The sequence below is a fragment of the Harpia harpyja genome, chromosome 10 (genome assembly GCF_026419915.1).
Source record: "Harpia harpyja isolate bHarHar1 chromosome 10, bHarHar1 primary haplotype, whole genome shotgun sequence".
NCBI classification, from domain to species: Eukaryota; Metazoa; Chordata; class Aves; order Accipitriformes; family Accipitridae; genus Harpia; species Harpia harpyja.
This window is the reverse complement of record NC_068949.1, coordinates 42,151,051-42,174,013: the sequence shown is the minus strand read 5'-3', so window position 1 is coordinate 42,174,013 and position 22,963 is coordinate 42,151,051. Positions and strand designations below refer to the sequence as shown.

The following is a 22,963-nucleotide window of genomic DNA, read 5'->3' as shown; positions in this document are numbered from 1 at the left end:
GTAAGTGGACAGCTGAGAGACCTAGAAAGCTCTCAGTGTGAAAATAGGTCACTAGGAAAATCCCACTGCAGCCAGGACAACACAAATCATTGCAACGGCAGCAAAACCGTTCCCAATCTTCCTGACCCTCAGCTTCCCATTCACATCTATTTCTGCCCCAGTTTTGTAACCTCTAAAGCTGTTCTGATGCAGCTGGTTTTGAAGTTAAGTCTAAGATGTCTTCCCAAAATTATTTAAAAAAAAAAAAAATTCTTTCTAGGAAGATTTTATTGTTGACCTGAAGCAGACTAAGATCATTTCCCAGCACTATTGCAAAGCAAACAGATGCATTGGCAAAATTGAGATGGTAAACTACAGCAAAAGGCAGTGATGTGCCTCTTGGGGCTTGGACAAGATGACCTCCAGAGGTCCCTTCCAACCTCAGCTGGTCTGTGATGCTGCGATACGCGTGGCTACTGCTGCAACGGTCATCAGGCTTCATAATGATTTGTCTGGAACATTTTTAATGTCTAGAATTTTTTTTTTCAGAAGTAAGGGAGGTTATAAAAAGTCTGAGGGCTGCTGAAAAGACGTTGTTGGGGTCTTTTACTCAAAGGGTAAAACTCTACCCCTCAAAGGGATAGAACCTATTTAGAGAAGAGTCATGCGGTTGCCTGACATTGCAAGCGGGCACGTACGCACGTGAGGAACTCACTAAATCCTGTTTACATCTTTCCATTTGTAAATACCATGAAAACTGGGCCCTACATATTTAGAAGACATACCTCTGAAACCTGGATATAGTTATCTAATGGGACCCTATCCTCAGGTGAAGCAACCAGCTATTATGTTGATTTGTGTCAGGAGAGGACCTGGTACTTATTCTTTATTCAATAAATGCTTATCAGTCTCTCATAGTTTTTGCCAAATGCAATTACCCAGATCTTCACATTCAAACTGGCTCAAAACCATAACATAAAACAGAATCCTAGTTCACAGTTAGGGCTCTCAGATTATATAAATAACTGTAAAATGAATGGAGGAAAAAGCTCAGAATCCACAAAATGACATAGTGGACTAAATTCCCTTAATCGTTTGCCAATGTTCTGCCTGCCAAATTTACAAGATACGAAGACAATGTTAATTGAACATGCGTGTGAGAAATAGATATTGCATATGGATCGCAGATACCAACAAACTGCAGAAAACTGCATATTGCCTAAGCAGCTGCACAATTTTTGCACATGCAGTTCCATATTTTGGGCACACATTGTAGCCATACTTTACAAACTTTTTCAAAAATATTTAAATAAACACATGGAAAATCCCCCACAACACACACACGCGCATTTGTGTTTGACAAGAGAACAGTTCCGCTTCATGATCAGAGATAATAAAGTATTGTGCATTACATTTACCATCATTATTCTAACTCACTCAAGTCAAAGTGTTGTATAGTACATATAATACTCAGCAGACAGATAGTTACTCATATCTACATTCATCACTTAGACATACATTTTAGAAAATTTTGCCAGTTGCCCATAAGAATTCAGCTGAATATCTAGCACTTAACGAGCCACAGTATCATATTTCTAGTATCTTATAAAATGTCATCAGGAAAAGTTAGGGTATTACTTTTATTTCGTATACTGAGTTTGTCAAGCACCTCGCTTGCTTCAGATGGTAGAAATATGACAATGTGTCAGAGAGCTGATGTAAGTAAGGGGAAATTATATTTATTCTCTGTTTTAAGATTAATTCTAGAAGAAAGGCACCATGAAAGAAAGACAAATTTTTAAACACATACAAGGGGAGAGATTTATTGCTCATGGTGACACATAAATCAACCAGTGACTGACTGTGATACACAATAATAATGAGACAAGTCCAATGCTGTATTCTTCTCCATCTTTTACTAGCCATCCTAAATATAGAATGTTTTTTTCTGGAAAATTTTCTTACTCTATTTGAATAATTGATTTAAAATTTGAAATCCTTCTGGGGCTAGGTTTTTCGACATACAAACCTCCCATTGACTTCGGCAGCAGCCCCACATAAGTTGACAACAGCTGTGGACTTTAGCAATCATCCTGTTGCAATTTATTTAAGTAAAAGTGGTCTTAGTAAAACATATAACAATCTGATACAGAGCTTTTTATCTTTTCAAACTCACTAATAATGGACTTTCTAATATCATGTATTCTGATACAATCAAGTCATCAAAATGACTTGAATTTCTTAAGAAACAGGTATTGAACTGGGTGTTTTTATCTATTGCACCTGAGAAAATTATGTTAAGCTCAAGAAGTAAAATGATTAAGATGAGGTAGACTATTTAATCTGGCTAAGGGCTAATTTTGAACTCAGTGTTGTAAAAACTTACTTAAACTCTGTGACTATCTTTGTGTGTATATTTTATTGGAATTATGTTATTTTTTTGTAACTAAGATTAATAGTTAAGCTGAAAATTTTTATTTACGTGGTAGTTGATGATCTTCATTATATTAATGCTTGCATTTATAAAGCAGGTGACAATATAAATTTATAGATTAACATGGTTCCTTGCAGCTGTAGTACCATGCCAGAGCGAGGGCTAAGGCAAGGCTCTCCAGACCGACAACTGAGGTATCACCCCACATTCACTGACTTTGGGGTGAAGCCCCCCACTGATTTACCACTTTGGGCTCTGAATCACTGGCCAAAAACTTCAGCAGTGGACACCTTTTGCAAGGTATGAAGGAAATTGTAGTTGCCATAATGTCTGTTCTATCAATGACTTATATTCATGGTAGAGCTTGCAAAATGGAGCATGCTAATATTTGCAAAATAACTGACATTGACCGTTTAGCAAAAGGGGTAGGGAATATACTAATTTAGCTCATTAACCTTTGCTGTTGGGGGTTCTGCAGAGCTATAGGCACCAAACAGTGGCCTTTGCTTGGGGGGAACACAAGAGGTGGTAACTAAAAAATAATCCCGCATTTTTAGTACTCAGGGCCTTATTTTCTCAATATGGTGTTGACAGTCAGAATATGAGCAAAGATAGGCTGTAACGTAGCCAGCTGTGTCAGCTGTTATTTAAGCTGCTATCGCATACTTGAAGTCTAATTAACCAAGACTATTCAAAACCTGGGTATGTATTTTCTATTTACCCTCACAAAGGAAACTGCGTACTTTATGGCCACTGGACAGAAGCTTTCTTGACCTACCCAGCAAAAATTAATTTAATTTCTGATGTTAACTTGCTGTTGTCTTATGGACTTTAAGTCACTTTCTGGAGAAAAATGTGTGCAGAATTAAGGTCAGAATTGGTGGTAAGTCTTTTGCCAATCAAAGTATAAATGTGAAGCTTTTGAAGCCAATAGTTCTTTAACTGAAATTAATTTTAAAGAGATTATGAGGACAACAGACTTTGTTCATGCAAGTTGTTTTAGAAATTGATTATTCCTAAAAATTTTAACGGCAGAAATGACAACCGATTAATTATTGCTCTTGATATTCTGCAGCTTAATTAATAAGAAAACACTTGAAAAACTGTCTCATTTCATAGTGTTTTCACTGAATTGAGAGACAATTTGCTGAAAATTACCCAGGAAAGTAATTCTTCATGAGTCACTGGAGGGTGGTTTCAGCATCATGTGTCTATGTGACAGTTGTGAAGCCATCTACCAGCTGTAGTTGTACTTATAATGTACTTACAAATAATGTTTACAAAAATTAAGATACTGTGGCGGTGTCTGAGGAAATGTGACAAGTAGGATTGTTCTGGTTTTGAAAATGTTACTGGTATTTAGACCTATGTTAGCTGCAGGCTGAACTGAATGCATGGTAAATGTTAATAACATTACTATGCATAGGTGCAATCTAGAGCTATAAAGATCTATAATGAAACCTCCTGAGATTTGCACATTCGGATGTGGATTCAGATTACTGGCTGCACTTTCATGGTGGGGAAGGGGTCTATTATTTTTGGTCCACTTGCTTTGGAAATTATATTTTTAAACTCAGCTTTAGGCTCATATTTCCTTTAAGCAACATATCTGTAGGAAAAAAAAACATGATTAATAACACCTCAGGAAAAGATTTTTTTTTTTTTTTTTTCCCCTGGGCACAGGGCCCAGTTCTGCAGCTTTGGGCAAAATCCGTCTCTTTACAGCTCAGATATACTGGAAGGTAGGCATCCTGACCTTTCCATCCTGTCTACCATTTTTATTTTTCTGAAATTTAATGGGAAGAAAACTAATGGGATTCTGTGGAAGTTACTCAAAAAACTTAGAGAAGGCATGGCTGAATCCAGCCTGTAGCATACTTCAAAACTGATTTTTCTCTTCCTTCAATTCTACAGGATTGTTCAAAAAATATGTATCAGAAGAGGTTGAAAGCTATGTTGGGCACTGTATGAGTATCTACGTAAAGATTTTTCTATTAAGTTTTTCCTATTAAGAGTTTTTGTAAAGCCAGGTTGGCAGCTCCATCAGAGGGAGCGTTACCTGCAGCCAGTGAAAAAATACAGCACAAACAACCCTGTGCAGCTTTTTAGAATAATCTTACGACGGCACCAGTTTGCTCCCATTACTTCATGAGTCCTTCTGCTGAGGACTAGCTTTTTACCCTATACGTGTGTGTCACTGCTGATGGAAATCAATGGGAGATTTGTATTTGCGAAGCCTGCAGGACCGCGATCAATAGCACTCTTTTAGTCGGAGGCAGGAGGTGCAAAGTAGCCTGCTTCCCTTAGGTGTTACATGGGTACCGGAGGGACACGGGCTGGGCTTCAACCTCTCCGTGACTGCCTCCCGAAACCTTGACAGCTGAGGATAGCTACTAGGGATAAGCCAGCTACTTTTGTTTCCCATCTATCTTTCTATGTGTCTTGTAGGTCCCATACCAGGCTCCTCATTCGTTCAGCTGCAATATATTCTGATTGTGCGATTCGCTCGTGAGGGCTGAGGAATTGATGGAGCTTCTTTTGAGGATCTTGTTTATGATGTCTTTCCATGTCTTCTTGTACTGATGCCGTAGCAGAGAGTACACAAAAGGGTCTGAAACAACTTTGCTGTAAGCTAAGCACTTGGAAATGATTCCCCAGTGGGAATTGATGTGGACCACAGAGGATAATTCAACAAGTCTGTGGAAAGAGGAAGGTTGAAAAAGGGAATATTCGTATTAACAACATGGAGAAACAGCACAACTATAAGGCAATGACCCCCCCCAAAACTGCAATTTATTCCTGGGCAATTGCAAGAAAACAAAGTAAAGAAAGCCATACTCGTGAAAATGTGAATGTAGTCTTCCCCTTCTACATTTCTAAGACTGCAAATGTAAACTTGAGGTCCATTTCCCAAGGATGGGACTACACAGCTCCTATCAGAGCGTCTTGACCTCCAAACTTCAAGGCATCTTTGACTCTGTATATTTAGCTGTACATTCACTGAGGCTGGAAGTGGACCTTGGATGTGTTGCCTCCTAAAAGGCTCTCTTGATCATTTGCCTCAACAAATGTTGAAGAGTTTAGTGCAAAATGGAAAAGCTCCATGAGGATATGAGGCAGTTTTCAAAAGAGCCTATTTATTTGTTATCAGAATACACCTTTTGGAGACTAAAAACTGAGTCCAAATCTTTGATGTAGAGCTGGGTTTTCAACTCATCTGGCTCACTCAGGCCATCAAGATACATTATAAAGGGGTACCCCTCTCTCTAAAGTACTGTAACCTAGCCCTAATTTTACTGTCTAGTGAACACTGTGTTTGGGATCATAAATACTTTGTGGTAAGCAGGTAAACACTTCACAGAAAGTTTACTGTTGATGAAAAATATCATGCAGCATCTACTCAAAATCATTTTCTGCATAACATATCCTCAACCATTACACTTTTAGTCTCTGTACCAAAACTTATCCATACGAGCAATGTGTGTTACTTTCTCTGATGACTCTAGGGTTCTCAGTCCTAATAAGATCTCTTGTTAGACAGTAACATTTCACTACTTTTTTTTTTTTTTCTTCATTTACTGCTTTTGCATTTTTCTAGTCGTGTGTGTCATAAGATCATGTTTCTGGCAGCTGAAGTTCATCACAGACTTAATATAGCTCTAAAGGGAATGAAAGGAGTATGATCTCCCCAGGTATGTTTCCTCATGCCTTTCACACTCATTATCACTATTGAATCCATCCTGCACAGCAAATTTAACCGCAAGTATTGTAAAAAATAATTTCTGCATAGCCTAACATAACTTTGTAAATATTGATGCAAAACCATACTTTGAGCACTAAAGTTTGAGATTGGGACACAAACTGCCATTGCTTGGTCTCATAGGAGTCATATTGCCTTAATATTAGCTATCTAAAAATCCAGCATCTAGTCTGAACTCGTGGTTCTAGGTCCCCTCTAGAGTATCTGAGAAACCGCCTCACCAGTGCTAGCTGGCTTTCTTAGCCAGTCCAGCTCCTAGAGAGAGAGTCTGATGCTTTTGAACAGTTTGGGTCGCAGGAGAAGCACACAAGGAAGGAAAATTCATCATTGAGAGATGGCATAATATATCTTGAATCTAAAAACCAGTCAGTTAAAGGCTAAACTTATACATTTGCAACAAATTTAACAAGGCAAACCTTTTAACTCATTAGGGGAGGGAGGGAGAGAGGGAGGCAAGAGCTTTATATACTCCTTATACCTACGTTAGCACAGACAGTTCACTTTGTACTGAGACAGGGTATTTTTGACAGTGAAATATTGATAACTCCGCAAGGTTTTCTTTCCCTGTGTCTTTGAGCAACACTGAAGGGCAGTTCTGTTCAATATGTCTCTACAGCTGTTGCGAAACTATTGATTTTTCTAGAGGACGAACAGCCACGTGTCCTACTAGAGAGCACCCCTATGCAATGGCAAATAAGATCTTTGCTGAAACTGTCTTCAGCTGCAGGTGCTCTTACACCTGCCTGGAAAATACTTCAGTTGCTGATATTTCTTCAGAAAAAGCACCATTTCCAAGGAGCATTCTGAAGTGTGGTCTCTGCAGCAGCAATGACAATAGTGGTGGTACTTCGAGCAGTTTAGAGATGATTTTTTTCCTCAGTCATTTTATTCTCATTCCATAAACTTTCACTACATCATACTGTTTAAAATAGCGCTGGCAGATGGCACGGTCCAGCCATTTGAGCACAAAAGTGGGACTAAGGAGCCTTAATTTGTTACACCACTGACTACCAGCTTCTGTCTTCTGTCTCCTTTCTGGTTTGCCCAGACTGCAAACTCCATGGCAAAGGACTGTTTCTCCCTGGATATGTGTGCTGGGCTTAGCACCCACGGGTCTGCTGCCAGTGCTGGGGCTTTAGCCACTGTCATGGAATTGGTAATTCTAATACCGAGAATAGTTTTGTGTGCTTTGTGCTAGTCATTTTATCATTTTGTGTATCACTTCCATCAGGAGTGAGGCACACCTGTACAATGATGTTTTTAGGGGTGGTGACATTAGCCAAAATACTCTTTGGGCTCACAGATGCGTGAGACGTTTGAGGTGACCAGGCTAGGTTACAGGAAAATACTTGGGAATGGCTCTTGCCTCTTGACCCACTGGTGCCTCTTGGCTCAGCTGATCACTGTTAAGTAACTTCGAGATACCAAAGAACCGCCGTCTGTCCCATTTCTCTCTCCTTTCATCTCAACTAAACAAATGCTGTTCTTTCAACCTCTCCTTGTAACTCATGGTTGATATCTTTCTTACAAGGTAGGATCCAAACTCAGACATAATTATGTACTCAAGCTGACGGGGGGTCTCATCTGGTGTATTCTCTCTTGTTTAATAAAATGTAGCTTATGACACCCACATTAATATGCTCTAAAATGAGAATTGACTATTTGGAAATTAATAATCTACTGAGTCATATTTACTTTGTAATCTACCATGAGCCATCCTTCTTCTTGTCATTCTCCACTTCACATATTTGATGCCTTCTTTGCATTTTGAATTTCATCATGTTGAATTTAATCTGGTTGATATACTTTTACCGAATGCTTTATGGATGTGCATATGATTAAGTTTAATTAAATTCAGCGGATGCCTTGAATGACCAAAATATGACAAATTTGTGTCTGAGTCTCTGTCAATCAGTTCTACGAGATGTTAACAATCTCCATGTAAAGCATATCAAATAGATACTTCAGGGTTGCAAGCCTAGACTTGCTAATTATACCTTCATTGACTGAACAACTGAAAAGCCTACACTTTTATTGACAGAGTTTTAAATATTTTCTTTGATTATGTGCCCTAACTGTCCTTGATATTTACACATTTTGCAATTCTTGTGTATTATTTTTTATAGTAAATTACATTTGCAGATATCAAGCATGAAACACAGAAATGCAGATAAATCCTAAGCTATGCTATTCCATTTCGTCTACAAACAATTAAATGTCAGTCTTTCAAGGCATATCACATACTTTATTGCCTTTGAAAGAGGGTTTTTTTTCTCATTTATGAGGGAAATTATATGCAGAGCTTCAATTTTCATAAAAAGTTTCAGCCAAAAAGATGACACTTTCAGAGAAGGAGCATTAATATTTCAGTGCTACCTATAAATTAAATTCTACAATATCAACTACATAATTCCCTATCTTGCTTTCATAACCCACTCTTCTACTGTCTGGTCTTCAACACCTCTTTATTTCAAAGCTGTAAGCTGTTTTGCTGTGATACTTTGTTAATATTTTAGAAACTTATAATTCTAGAGCGTGTATCATGTCAAATGGCTAGCCAATTATTTTATTTCACTTTCAGTAAACAAATGAGAATGTTACGTTGAAGATTAAGACCTTGATCTTTTATGCAGATAATTAATACACACTGAAAACCCTTTACGTACATGTGCAGTTTATCACTTTAATAAAATATATTACTGAACATGTATATGACCAGCTGGAGGCTACTACGATGGCAACATATCTGTTGTACATTGCTTAAACTTGAGAACTTAACTGAGTTTTGGGGAAAATTCTGTATAGATCAGAGTCTCAAACAAGCTAAAATACCTTGTCGTTCAGGAGTGAAACAAAGCTGGCACTACATTGTGGAGCTGGTAGATGATGAAGTTCACACAAGAAGAAATTCAGTCCTTTCCCCAGGAATTTGGATCAGCTCTTTAAGCTTGCATTCCTAACATTTCTGTTTGTGTCTAATTCTGATTTTTCTTTTTCCCACACAAGTCCCATAGTATCAGAATTAGACCTTAGTTGTTTCTTCTGTGCTAATGATAAGAATAGGCTGACCATGAGTTTTATCTTGATGATGATTTTACTTTATTTTCACTTTATCGCTTGGTAGACTGAATCTTTTGTATGCTGTCTTGCTAGTAAAAAAAGCCCTATTTTAATGATTGCTTCTTGATACAAAAATGACATCACAGTGATTGTTAGCTGATTTACCCTTAGCCAGTTTTGCCTCTTAAGTGGTGCATATATTACAACTGGCCAGCTTCTGTACAGAAGTAGACCTCTGGACTCTTATAGCTAATCTTGCAAATCTCTTGTAGCAAATCTTGCAAACCATTGCTTTTAGCCCTTGCTGTTCCCCAGAGCTGCAGAAACCACCTGTCAGTCCAGAGATAAGAAGACAGCAAGGCATCGTAGAGATATGATGACAGAAAGCAGCACTGTCCAGCTTGTACCAAACAGTTTTTCTATCCAGGAGGAAAATATCTCTACCTCACATCAGCTGAGACATTTGACGAAGACTAGAAGGCCACTTTCTTCGAGTATGTCAGCCTGAGATTGCATAGGAAAAATCATGCATTTATATGCGCAGACAGGCAAGAACATAACTTGCAGAGGAATTCTGAACTTGCTTGTCTACCTGAGCAGGATTTGCATGCAGAGGGCAGGCAACCACTTTAAAAACACACGTTGTTTAGCCCTTGTCCCCCAGAGATGCTACAAGGGAATTTTAGTATTCTTCTGCCTGTTCCACCATCCTCCTCTGTAACCTGAGGGCTTAGGGCTATGAACTTCTTTCTGATATTACTTCAGGATTTTTAATTTAAAGACAATTTCCTCACACATTGACAGCACTTATTAAGTCACATGAGCAAAGTTCTGTATTTCAGTATGAAATGCCTGGAGTTGGAAATTAATATTAGAAATTGGTATGACTTATTTTAATTTTTCTAATGAAAAAGCTCCTTGGAGAAAATAGGTTTTGAACAATGTTATTTAATCGCATAATGATAAATATAGCAAAAGAAGAGGTGTGTACTAATAGAATTTTTACAAACCAAGAAACAAGCTATGCCTAGAAATAAATAATACAGGTAATACATCTGTCATACTGGTACAGTGGAAATGAATCAAGAAGAATCAGATTCTATTGATATACTACTTAAGGTCAGCCACTGAACTAATTAGAAGGGTGTTTTCTCGACAAAAGAGGCGCCTAATCTGTTTTTTTACTTCAATGTAATCTGAAAAACTCTGGTTTACCCAGAGAAGAATTTATCTGGTGGGGGTTATAAGCACAACTCCTTCACTGGTTCGTGGAATTGCTAGAAACAACTATTTGGTTTTAGTGTGGAAGCAGAAAGATGTTATAGTAAAGCCTTGTGACTTGCTGCTTTCAGGCCTCAATTCATGAAATACTTAAAAGCATGTTTAATTTAAGCATATTGCTGATTAGAGCTGGCTGTCCAAATGAGAGGCTGAGCAATACACTTCCTCGGCTATCTTCTGTTCACTGCCTTGAACTGTGATTGATTGCCTCTATCTTGTGAATGCAAAGCTCTGAACATAGTCCAGAAAATAATACTTGCTCAAAAGCCTCCTAATCCCCTTGACTTCAACACCCTCAGACGTATGTGTGAGGCATCGGGAAGCACAGCAACGCACGTCCTCGAATACCCATCCACGCGGTGTGGGGTCCAGTAAGGTCTCGAGGGGGATCCGAGTAGCTGAAGAGGGAATTCCCCGTAGCCTGATGTGCAGTGATGCCCCTAGAGGTACCAGAACCAAAAAGGCCAGGGAAGTGATAACCTTTACCCCACCTGGCGTGCCTGGTCAGTGCCCAACCCTTCAAGAATTCTTCGTGCATTCTTCATGCGTTCAAGACCCCACGTCTTGAGTCTTCTTGGAATTGCTCTCTGTGGCAAAGCTATTAGTCCTCAACAGACCGAAGACTCAGGGGAACATTTAAGTGATCCTTGTATGGACTAAAGGGAGGAGGATCAGGATTTTTCTAAACCCTCTTCTGTATCTTAGGGCTACTGGGGCACCAATTAGGATGCCACAGAGTTGAGAGGAGGTAGGGAGGTGGTGCCTGAATGCTGGGCTGAGATGCCGATGGAGAAGCACAAAAATACTTCTGACAAGCACAAAAATACTTCTGACAGTCCTGGTTAGAGCACTCAGTGTCACTCGGGATGGAGCCGCGAGCTATTCTGTAGCTGCGATGATTTTCATTAAGTTCTGAGACCCAACATAAAATGAAATTTAACCATTTGTAATGAGACAAATACTCTAATATCTTACAGCCTGAGAACTAAGACTGAATGCCTGTAACTATAAATCCTTTCATACCTTTTAGCGTGTGTGGCATGGAGTGTCTTCTCGTGACTACTAAGTGAAAGTAAATCTAGTAGGTAAATCTAGAAGGTAAATCTAGTAACACTGATACAAATGTATTTGCAACATTGTTACAAATAAACAGCATGAATCAATTAGCTGTTAGTCATGAACAAAAAAGCGATGTGACATGCAGGTTTCCATTTTTACCAAGAGACTACAAGACCTTCTTGAGAATTGTTTTGTTAGAATTAGAAATTCAGGATATTATACTGAATTGGAAAAAGTTGGGGTTGGCTACGTGCCCACTTATATTGAGTCTTATTTCAGCTTTCTCAATGATGTTTTTATGATAGGGCTGAGTTTGACTGAAGTCAGCGCCAATAATTTCCATTTGATACTATTGGAATAGGAGACACTTCAAAAATATTTTTCTTCTTTCTCTGTTCTGCATAGCAGCAGTTCAGTTTTTCCAGAGTCTTTTAATAAGGAATGCAAGTTGTAAACTTCCTTCAACAACTAGATAACACTTTGCTGGATATACTCACTTTTAAATACTTTTTGTTTCATAGGAATAATTTTGTGTTTCCCAAAGGAGCCATTTCCAAAGATAAGCTAGTAGATAGATAGACATCTGACCATAAATCACAAGAATTTTTTTTTAGCTATGAGCCAGAACAGCTTTGATATTTGATGTTTATGACTAATAAACTCTATCCAGTCAGACAAAACTATCGTTTAAGTCTGTGGACATGTTCTCACCTCAGCTGGATCTTGTTGACCAGATTTTATTACAGTCTGACCTATTCAGACAAGTGTCTTCCCCTGCAGATCCGCCCCTGAACCGGGGAGGCAATCTGAGGAGTAGATGACTACTTGACCTGAAAAAAGTCTGCAAAATCCTGTGTACTGACTTCCTAAATCATTCCCATGCGGCCAGCGTCTTGACTGGGCTGACTGAACAGAGTTTGGCTCACAGACTGCATCAGGGTTGTATCAGATAAGTGCTATGACATTTTACATAGTTTTGTTAGCTCAGTAAATGCAATCTCTGTATAGGAGTGGAAACATTGCACAAAATTTTCACAGGAGACTTGAATCATTTTCTGGTTAAGAGTGCCCTACTTCTCTGAGTTAAGAGTGCATCTCAGTAGTCTTCCAGTACGTAGGTTCACACTTACCTTGTAATTACATAAGGTGCAAAACAAAGTATAAAAGTACCAATAAAGGTACTTATTTTCTTTGTTGCTCGCTGCCTCCGTCTCTTTTGTTCTTCTAGACAACGCTCTCTTACACTGTGTGACATTCAACACAAACAAGAACATGAATCGTAATATCAGGTAGCAGATTTTAATGGCTTTACATATGGAATGATGGAAATCAATCTTTCCAGTAACTGTTGTATTTGCATAAGCCAATTAGTGAATAAGCCAATAAGTGAACCAGGTTCACTGCATTTATATGGGACAATACCCAAGTATCAGTGCATTGTATGATCATCTTAACCTCCAAAAACAATTACTGAGAAATACATGATTATATATTTATATACACACACCCCCATTATATCAATTTATATATAGTCAAATTGGTGGAATTCAGCCTTGAATTCAGTTGCAGCTGCTTTTTGAATTACTGTAAGCTGTATTTGCAGGCCAGAGTTTACCTCATGACATTTAGAGGTTTGTAAAATATCCAGAGTGAGGTAGGCAGCATGCTACTTCCCTAGAAACAGCAATTCCAACACCACTACCTTAGATAGGAGAAACTTCCCAGCAAGATAAGCAAGAAAGCACAATAAAATCATAACGGGAAAAAACATGCTCTGAACATTCAGCCCAATGTTGGAGCAATCACTATATCCCATAGCTTTGAACTGTGTGGCCATAAATCTTTCAGCAGCCTGTGCAGCTCTGCACGGCTGCCATGCTGAACGCTCTGCAAAGCCCAGAATTGTACAATAAATCCACAGCGCTGTGATATTCTGACTCCTCTCCTCAAACCAGCCTTGTTCCCAACTAAACACATACAAATCAGTCACACCCTGGGTTTTATCCTACCTGTGGCATTTTAGGACAAGAGTTTCTCCTTTGAGTTTCTCGCTGGTGGTCTCACCAGGCCACCACAGAGCTGCTAAGACCCTCGGTGTGCCAGCAAGGTCATGGGAGCACGGGGCTGAGACCATGCTTCCACTGCAGGAAATCTTTGAAATCAGCACATTTCCTTGCCAAAAGAGTGATAACATGAAAGCCCATCTCCTCCTCTACCTGCTTGTGTGACTCCTGTGCTGGCTGTGCATTTAGAGGGAAATGGATGAGTTACTGTCTTCTCCAGGTGGGTAGGTTGGATGGGCAGCACTGGTTGTATCTCCCAGAGCGCCAGGACCGTCTGTACCTGAATCAATCCCTTTGGGAAAGGGCAAAACCAAAGCCAGACTACAGTCCTCAAACCCCTCTCTACGCACGCAGCAGCGCTGCTACGTGTTGACTCATTGCACAGGTCTCGTGGTAACGCAATCACGTCTCGGGCAAACTGAATGGTCTGGCCCATGCGCTGTATTTTGTAACTGCTTGGCATTGGTCTCGCCGTTTTTATTGTAAATTCGTAATTGATGACTCACTGTCAGCTTCCACGCTCACATATGTTAATAGCTGTGAGGTTTATGGCCGTACCCTTAAGTTATTTGCTGTACCTGCAAATGTTTGATCATCATCTAAATGCATGTTATATCCTGAGGATCTCAGTGGGCTTCGGTGATCTCTGTGGCAGTGAGTTCTTATGCTACCTTTTGGTTGTGTTAAAGAAAGTGTGTTTCCTTTGATCCGTTTTATATGCGGTCTTACATTGCCAGTCCCCAGAGCAGCTATCATGATGTGCAAAATGAAATAAATACTGGAGGAAAAGTTTGTTCTCCCTGCAATAACAAATCGTCTTGCTCTTAAAGAATATGCCTAAGTAGAATGAAAACACATCTAGAAGTGTTACATGTTCTGTGTCTGAGTTATTTGCGGCTAGAAATGACAGCTGAGAAGGAAAAAAAAAAAAAATCCACCTTTTCAAGGGAACCTATGTGCTTTCAGTTCTGCAAGAGCTGGAAAACTTGGAGTATTTTTAGGTGCAGACAGATGATCTTAGAGGTTCGAGAGCTTCGCTTAAGACCTGTGTTATTAAATTCATAGTATCCCAGGCACACGGTGATACAGGAAAAGAAATCTCCCAAGTAGGTTCAGTTAGGGTGTTATTAGGGCGTAGAGGGTGGTATATTTTTTGTCTCTAACAGTTTCCCCGGTTACATCTTTTCCTTACTGGCATATACAAAGCAGTCTTTGACTCTGGGAGCTCACACATGACTTGGGAAGTCCTGACAGACTTCAACCAATTTCTTTTGTTCAGCCTTTCCAGATGCAGCTAATAAATACCACATCACGGAGGAAGGTATTTTATCTCACTGCTTCATATAGACAATGTACGCAGATGAGTATTTTGCTTTTGCACACACTTTCATGCACTAAGATAAGAACGCATATGCAAGTTCTTGTAGTGATGCTAGTAATAGAACTGGATTACTGACTAAGCTTTCATTTAAATATTCTAATATCCTGGAAAATGTTAGATATATCCCTTTGAAGGTCTGATATTTTAAACAAAGTTTATGAGATACTGGACCTTAAGATGTGTAGAGCTGGATACACCGAAAAGATAGTATAGATAATTTGAGTGAAGGAAATACATGGCTTAAGCACTTAAGGGAAGTCTTGCCCAAACCTCTCACAATACCTAAGATATCTTGGTTTTAAGAATAAAGTCAAGAAAAAACAGTATCCAGTAAAAATGCCTAAGATAACTTGAAAGGACATGTGCCCTAAACATTCACACGAATTTGTGCGGTATTTAGAGGTTTCCTTTGTACTCATCTTGAATGATCTTCAGAAGATCACTCGTGTCTTTCCAAGTCACAGGTAATAAAGCCATCTGTCATAATGCCTGTCGCTAGACCCCCTTGCGGGTGGATTCTGAGTCATAGGAAACAGAAAATTGTCTGTACACATTTCTCAGCATTGAAACTAGACCGTGCAAAGAGCCAGAGAAGTCAAGGTAGTCTAAGGTGGGATCACAAACTTTGCTCTCTCATGTGCATTCTCCCAGCATCCATGTCTATGCTGCTAGGTACTATAGTGAACACTGAAATCGCCTGTCTATATACCACTTATATAATTCAAATGATGCCTTTGGTATGTCAGAGCTTTATGAATGTCGCTGACTGCTCCAGGAGACCTGCAGCCTTTGTGTAGCTCTCACAGCAGGGAAGGCAATCCGAGGTCTAACCCTTTCAGCGGCGGTAGCTGTCACCAGTTAAGGCAGCACCACCGTAGGTCAAACCAGCCACTGTTTCTGTAGTCTAGAAAAGAAGCTAAAACTCTCCTTTCTTAGAGAAAGGCATTAGAATAACCTGATACGAGGGATAAATAAGAGCAATACACTCCAGCAAAGTGCCCGTACAACTCTGTCTCCTCTGAAGAAGGGAGGTATCATTCCCACAGCCCCACTGAATCCACCCCTCATTGAGATGATTGCAAAATGCACGAGCACCCTCAAATTAACCTAGACCAGAAAAAATGCAGAGGAGGAGAAATACCATTGAGATTTTTGCCCTTTTTCTAAACTTTGCTGTGCAGTCCAGGCATACTTTAAGCATTAGGCATAACGATTGCTATTTCAAATAGTCCCAGTGGGTTTATGACACTGTCCTGGGAGTAACCACCACATCTCGTAGTGCGTGCAGGAACTAAGACCAGTCGAGGTACGGTTTAGCAACCAGACAGCACGTAGGGCAGAAGGGTGTTTTTTCCTCTATGTGACTTGGTGAATAAGGGAAGATTTATGCATGTGTTTCTCAAGAACAGTAACAGGACTTGCCCAAAGTTCTGCTCTGCATTCTTGGTCAAGAGGCAGATCAAACAGCTTAACTGGAGAATTTTGAGCAAATGTTTCTGTTCCTTTAACAGTCTGCTGAACTGCCCTGATCCTTTCAGCCTTATTTTCCTTAGGCTTAGGAATCCCCAAAATACGACCTTTTTTTGAGGACAGCCACATGTGCTTTCAGTCCTGCAGCTCTGCTCCTGGCTGGCTGCAAAAGGAGAGAGCTGGTGTTTGCCTCCAGCTTGCAGAGCAAATGACAGCAAGGGGGTCAGGTGGGATGTCTGGCGTGGGACTGTCCTCTTCCACTGCTCTCGGCTTTCCTCTCTTCCAGGCAGACTTCTTCCCCCGTATCAGACAGCTCCCTGCGCTGCCAGCTGCCAGCATTTTTCTGAAAGACATTTCCCTTCCCTTCAGTCTCTGACAGACAGTCTAAACCTTAAGATCCCATCTCTGACTGTCTCCCAAGCAGCACACGCATGCCTCCCAGCTGCTCTGCCACCCTACCTAGCCAAACCATTTTCTCCCTTTTTTCCAGGCAAAGACATCAGACCCTTCCCTTTCCAATCACCTGCTCCAGCCACGCTAAGCCCTAAGACAAACTAGCTCCTCCGAGCAAACAAGGCTGATTTCTTTCCACGGTGTGACCAGTGCCCCCGGTTCCCCTTTGCAGAGCTCACCCGTTGACTTTGCCACCCCCTCCCAGTCATAGCTGGGTCTTAGCCCCATCCACCCCAGCCCATCAGAGCCTCCCAGCCCTCAGCCAGGACATGCTGATCCATCAGCCACCCTGTCCCACTCCGTCCTGCCTCAGCTGTGCAGGTTCATTTCTCAAATCCCCATTTGCCGAGCAGATCGCTCTGGCTCGTCCCGCTGCTCCCTTCTCACCAGCCCGGTCCCATGTCCTTCCAGCCGTGCCTGGTTTGGTCCTCTCCCATTCCTCCTCTCCGCTTCTCGTGGGCAGAGCCATCCCGTACTCGCAGCACACACCGCCTTCCTTGTCTCCTGTACCCCGGGCACCTTCCCCAGCTCCTCGCCAGGATCGCTGCCTGCTCAGCACCACCCTTGGGCTTCATCCAGCAAGGCTTCTCCTCCTTCAGCTTTACCACTGACCCAGGGAAAGCTGTCTCTCCCACTCTCCCTCCTCCAGCCAAATCTGCATCCTTCCAGATCCAGACATACCCTATTCACGCAAGATTTATAGTTTGTGCATAATCCCTGACGTGACTCTTTTGCACAGCATCCCAGCACCAATTTAAACCAGTCTGGTGCTTGCCTTCAAGCCCTTTATCCTCCCAGCCCCTGGAGACTTTTCTCCTCCTGTGTCTAGGCACAAGGGACTTGCTTAAAGACTGTAATTTGAAATGAACTTTCTACATCCCTTGCTTGTCATATTAACATTGCTGCTGAAGTCTCTCTCACTTAGATTTAAGTACAGGCACTCAAGCGTATGCATTTTGCAGCGTTATTCCCTTAGAATTCTGCCTTCAGGAAAGATAAAGTTACAGAGAGCAAAGCAACAGGGAAACCGCGGGGCGAAGGAGCGGCACGCAGCGCCCAGCTTCCCTGCTGAACTCCGACTGAAGGGACATGTGCAGCCTCAGCCCGCTCCCGCTCAGGGATCCAGCAACGTTTTGGGCTGACAGTGCCAAAAAAAATGCAAATCTATCGACCACTAAATCCACCTTCGAAGACAAAGAGCAGTGATCTGATCGCTGTCTCAAAGGGAAGTGCATGCTCAGCCAAAACTGCCTGTTTCTTTGCTCACCCTGCCAAAACAAGCCCTTAAGCATAATAAAAAAGAGTTGCTTCTGCAAGCAGAGAAATAAACACAAGTAAAAAGAAACATGCAGAATAGAGACTGGCAAGAAGGATGCTTGTTTTCTCGCCCTCCCCATCCCCTGCTGTGATACAGATCAGACTGTATTTAACATAACACCGAACCCCATCCTCGCTTCTTCTGCGCTTGCTGCACACACAGGCACCTTACCTGGGATGGATGTCCACAAGCAGCACCAGGGTCTGCATAGTGATCACGTCAATCCGCTTACAGTGAAACCGTGCCACCTTCAGCACTTTTAGATATGTGAAACACAGGACTATAAGGGAGAGGAGGAAGCTGAGGGTGTGAAAGACCCCTGTGAAAATCACAAACTGTGTCCTATCCTCTGGTCTCTTGTTGTACAGGGTGCAGGAGGCATAGAGGTGATGGAAACCCACCCAGGAGAGAGAAGCTGCCACTATCGGGAACGACACCGAGTGTAACCACGTGTAGCTCAGTATGAGAGCAGCATCTCTGTACCTCATTTTGGAGTGATAACTTAGAGGGAAGACCACAGCAATCCACCTGTCAATGCTCAAAGCTGCCATGCTCAACATGGAGTTCGTGGTGAGAAAAGTCTCCAGGAAGCCCACAACGTGGCAGATCTGATCTCCTCCTGGTTGACTCTTGTAAATGATCCCAGCCAAGGTCAGGGGCATGTTCGAAACAGTCATCAACAGGTTGCAGAAGGTGAGGTTGAGGATGAACAATCCCGGGACCTGCTTGCGGATGTCGGCGCTGTACAAGAAGCACATCAGCACCAGCACGTTGGCCAGCAGGGCCACGAGCATCAGCACCACCACCACGAAAGCCAGGATCACCTCCCAGATGCTCATGGTGCGTCCAGTCACAGGAGGGACATCTCCGAAACTGCGCCGCGCCGGCACCCGGGCAACATGGTGCGAGGCGCGCTCACCTCGCCCTCCTCCCCAGCCTGCTCGCACTCTTGCATGCCCTCCGTATTTTTAGAGGAGCTGCGGGTTTTTTTCTCCAACCTCCCCCTCCTCGCTGCTCCTTTCCACGTCAACGCTTTCCGAGACGTGCACAAAAGCACTGGGAATGCCCATCAAACTGCGAGGAGGGCTTAAAAAATATCAGCAGGACTGAACCACCGTCTTCATTCGGTCCGTTTAAAGGAGAGCAGGTGATTCTGAGAAACTGCTCTCCCGAGATCCCTAATTATCAGCCCAAAGCTTGCAAGCGATTCACCGAGTGAATTGTGCTCTCTTTCTCTCTTGCTTTCTGTCTCTCTCTCTCTCTTGCTCTTTCTCTCCCCTCCCCTCTCCTCCAACCCTCACTCCCTTCCAGGCTGAATGTAACCTGCTTTTTTATGATCACAGATAAAAACCCCATTAATGGATTAAAGCATGCACACTGCTGGTGATTCGCAAACGTGATTATGTCATCCCCACTCCACAACCCCTCCCCTTCTCCTTGCGATTGTGACTAGACTTTCCTCAAGAGAAATCCCATGCTTTCATGTAATTGATTTAGCCATTAATTTGCAAACAGCCATGTAACCAAATTCCTGCGCTCCACTGTGTTTCCTACAGTTCGGTGCATCACTTTCACGGTTCCTGCCTGCTCTCAGCCAGGGCAGGGGTTTTCTTTTCTCTTCATTAGCTGTGCTCAGAAAGATGGGGGAAAATGGATGTATTCTGCCACTTCTCTGGAGCTGTCATTAGGCTACCGGCATGGTTTTACTGCTCTCGTTTAGCACTTTGCAGTCCTGTGTCTCCAAGCACAACGCGTAGGAGGAAAATGATTGCCTCCCCTCCTCCTTTAAAAGCAGGGAAACCAAAGCCCCAAATGCCACTGTCACATGCCCAAGGTCATAGAGCAGGTGAGCGGCAGAGACAGCAACGTGCTGCCGATCTCGCTATTCGGTCAGGCTTTGTCCCCTTCAACAGCCTTTGCTTCTTCCTAATCAAAGCCTCCCTCCCTGTGAGGGTGAGCACCCTGTGAGAGCAAAACCCAGAAGCAGCTTAGAAAGGAAATAGGAATGAGTCTGTATTGCAAATAATTAGGTGTTAAAATTAAGTTTGTTTTAAAAGACGGAGCGGGAACTGTTTTCTGATTACCTTTCCTGTCTCTTTAAAACAGTTTTAACTGGGAATGCTGAGAGTTTGCGAGCAATCCGGACCGCTTTCTCATCAAGGCAGCCAAGCCTTAATCCCTGCACAATGAGAAGGCGAAGGATACCCTGCAGCACAGTTATTGTGGCTTAGTAAGTGCCTCTGCACGTGTGCGAGAGCTAGATGCTCCGGCGGATTTTTCCTCTGCTGGCAGCCCTTGCCAGAGCCGTGCATGCTCGATTGACAGCAGCTATTCGTCGCAGACACTCGGGCTCATCCGCTCAGTAGCAGAGCTGTCACGCTGCACGGTGTCAGAGCTTTACATGCTGTAGGAAGGCCCTTTCTCTTCCAATTTTGTTTTGTTTTGTTTTCTTAAACCAGGCTTTAAAGGGCTAACAGAGGCAGAAGATGGTCGTCAAAGACAGCTGGGACTCTCCAGGACAGTTTAGCTGGGTACGCAGCAGCGGAGGAGCAGCTCAGGGTGCAGAGCTCAGGTCTGTCCGTGATTCCTGCGAGCTGGAATCCTGGCTCCAGAACACAGGTACTTGTCCTCGTTCTGGGTGGATGAGGAGCAGGACTTCAGTGTCTGGTCTTTTCCTGAGGCAGGGATCCAAAGCTACATGAGAAAAGCCTAAAGGTGACTCCTTCTTTAAATAAGAGGGGTCTTTACCCTCTTAGGAGAAGTAGGCTGAGGAGATGAGAGAGAAGATGCAGATCTTGCTGCTGCTGTGTGGCACCAGAACCTCAGCAAGTTTCCTTCTTGGGTAGGAAGCAACAGCCCTGGCTGAGAAAGGTGTCCGAGCATCAACAGCCTGAGCAGGGAGTCCACGTTACGGTACCTAGCATGACACCAGCTTAAAGCTCAACAAGCAAAGACTGCTGGAGGGCCCTAAGGAAGAAGCCACGGGAGTTGGGAGGCACTGAGAAGAAAACCGTGGCAAGACTTGCTGTGAGACTAGGAAGGACAGGGAAAAAGGAAGGGAAAACCTGGTGACATAAGGGAAGCAGGTACTCTGTGACGGTGGCAGAGGGGAATCTCATGCCCACTTGGTGCCAAGGTGATACCTGACGACTCCTTCCCATGCTCAGCCTCCTCCCTGGCTCAAAGCAATGCTGGAAGGCCCCCAGCTGCACAAATCATTCAAGGGCAAGCAGCACAGGTGCTGGGTAATTTAGTCATTTATCTTGCCTTGCAACCCATGAGGCTATGGGTTTCTCAGGATGGTTTCCTGAAGCAGTGTGCTGTTTTCCCTCTAGTGAGCTGTGGTGCCTCCTGGATTCAAAAGCTCTGCTTGTGAGTAAAAAAAGTTCTGCTTGTGAGTAAGTCCCTGGTGTGACCGGGGGTCTGGCATCGCTGTCGAGCCTGGGTGGACAGGGCAGGAGGAAAGTTGCATCTGGAGATAAAGGATTTGGGATTACAGTCAGGAAGGGAGGATTCTCCCAAAGTGAGGGATCGATGTGAGATAATGGGAAGTAGAAAGAGATTGTTCAGGGATGGAATATAAAAGGTCGGATTTGGGGATGGCATGGGATAGACACTGCAGTGGACCTGTGGGGAGGGGGCCAACGTGGAGCTGATGTTGTGGACGAAACGGTGGACAAAGGGTAATGGTGGAAATGCCTTGAAGGGCAGGAGAGTCCAGCAGGACTATGGACTGGCTCTACTGGATCTCTTTACTGGGGAGTGGAGAAGCATACAGGAGTGGGTAGCTGCAGGACGGTCAAGAGGAGACCTGCTGTCTCCTCTGTGTGGTGTCTGAGCTCCTTCCTCCAAGACCTGCAATCTCCCCTCCCTCCACCTAGCCCTTTTTCCCCAGAGTTTGGTAGGGTGCTACGACCGTTCGTATCGGTGTGGGGAAGCTAAATTAAAGCACCAAGTTTAGCATGTATTTCAGTAATTGTTGGCCTAAATGTATGAAGCATTCCTAGTCCTATGCTTCACAGCTTACTGATTGCTTTGCCTTTTTCTTTTCTTTTCTATTCTATTCTATTCTGTTCTCCTATCAAGCTATTCTGTGTTGTACAAGTTTCTCGGGTAAAGAAAACATTGTTATCGGTAAGACTAAAATCCTAATGTTCACGGGAAAATTGTAGCAGCTAAAAGGGGCTTAAATCTACAATCAAGTGAAAAGCTTTCTAGATTTCAGGAGAAAGCTGAAGTTTTCTCTTGATGAGTGATTTGAGTCTCAGTATGAAAGTCTAACTCTAAAGGCCCAAGTAATTTACATACTTGATTCCCCCATTGGTAATCCCTGCAGCTGAGGATATTTACTGAATGCTTCTGGATTTATTTATTATGCATACCTAAAAGAGCATGATGGACCCATCAAATAGCTTCATTTTGTACAAATCAGGAGGAAAGAATATGCTGTGCATATTTTATCGCTGTAGAGGAAATGACTGTGTTGCCTGTGAGTCCCTAATGGCAGGGACTGTTTGGTTTGTAATATTTCAATGACAGACTACACTATGAATTAGCAATAAGCACTACTAATAAATATCAGTTCTCACCAATGAACTCTGACAGTACTAGGTCTGCGTTTAGAAGATCGGTAGTGCTTTGGCATTTGCTCCATTATCAAGCATACAAAACCACAGAACATCTATTGTACTTTCTATATATTAAC

At 42.4% G+C, this 22,963-nt stretch overlaps 1 protein-coding gene across 1 annotated transcript; it reads right to left on the bottom strand.

The window, feature by feature from the left end:
- Positions 1 to 1,654: 1,654 nt before the first annotated feature.
- On the bottom strand, positions 1,655 to 19,553 carry GPR26 (G protein-coupled receptor 26). The gene is made up of 3 exons (XM_052799723.1): positions 18,430 to 19,553; positions 12,704 to 12,817; positions 1,655 to 5,110 (listed from the first exon to the last, which is right to left on the bottom strand). The coding sequence occupies exons 1-3, from the start codon at positions 19,095 to 19,097 to the stop codon at positions 4,879 to 4,881; spliced, it is 1,014 nt and encodes a 337-aa protein (XP_052655683.1). The 5' UTR covers positions 19,098 to 19,553; the 3' UTR covers positions 1,655 to 4,878.
- Positions 19,554 to 22,963: the final 3,410 nt, after the last annotated feature.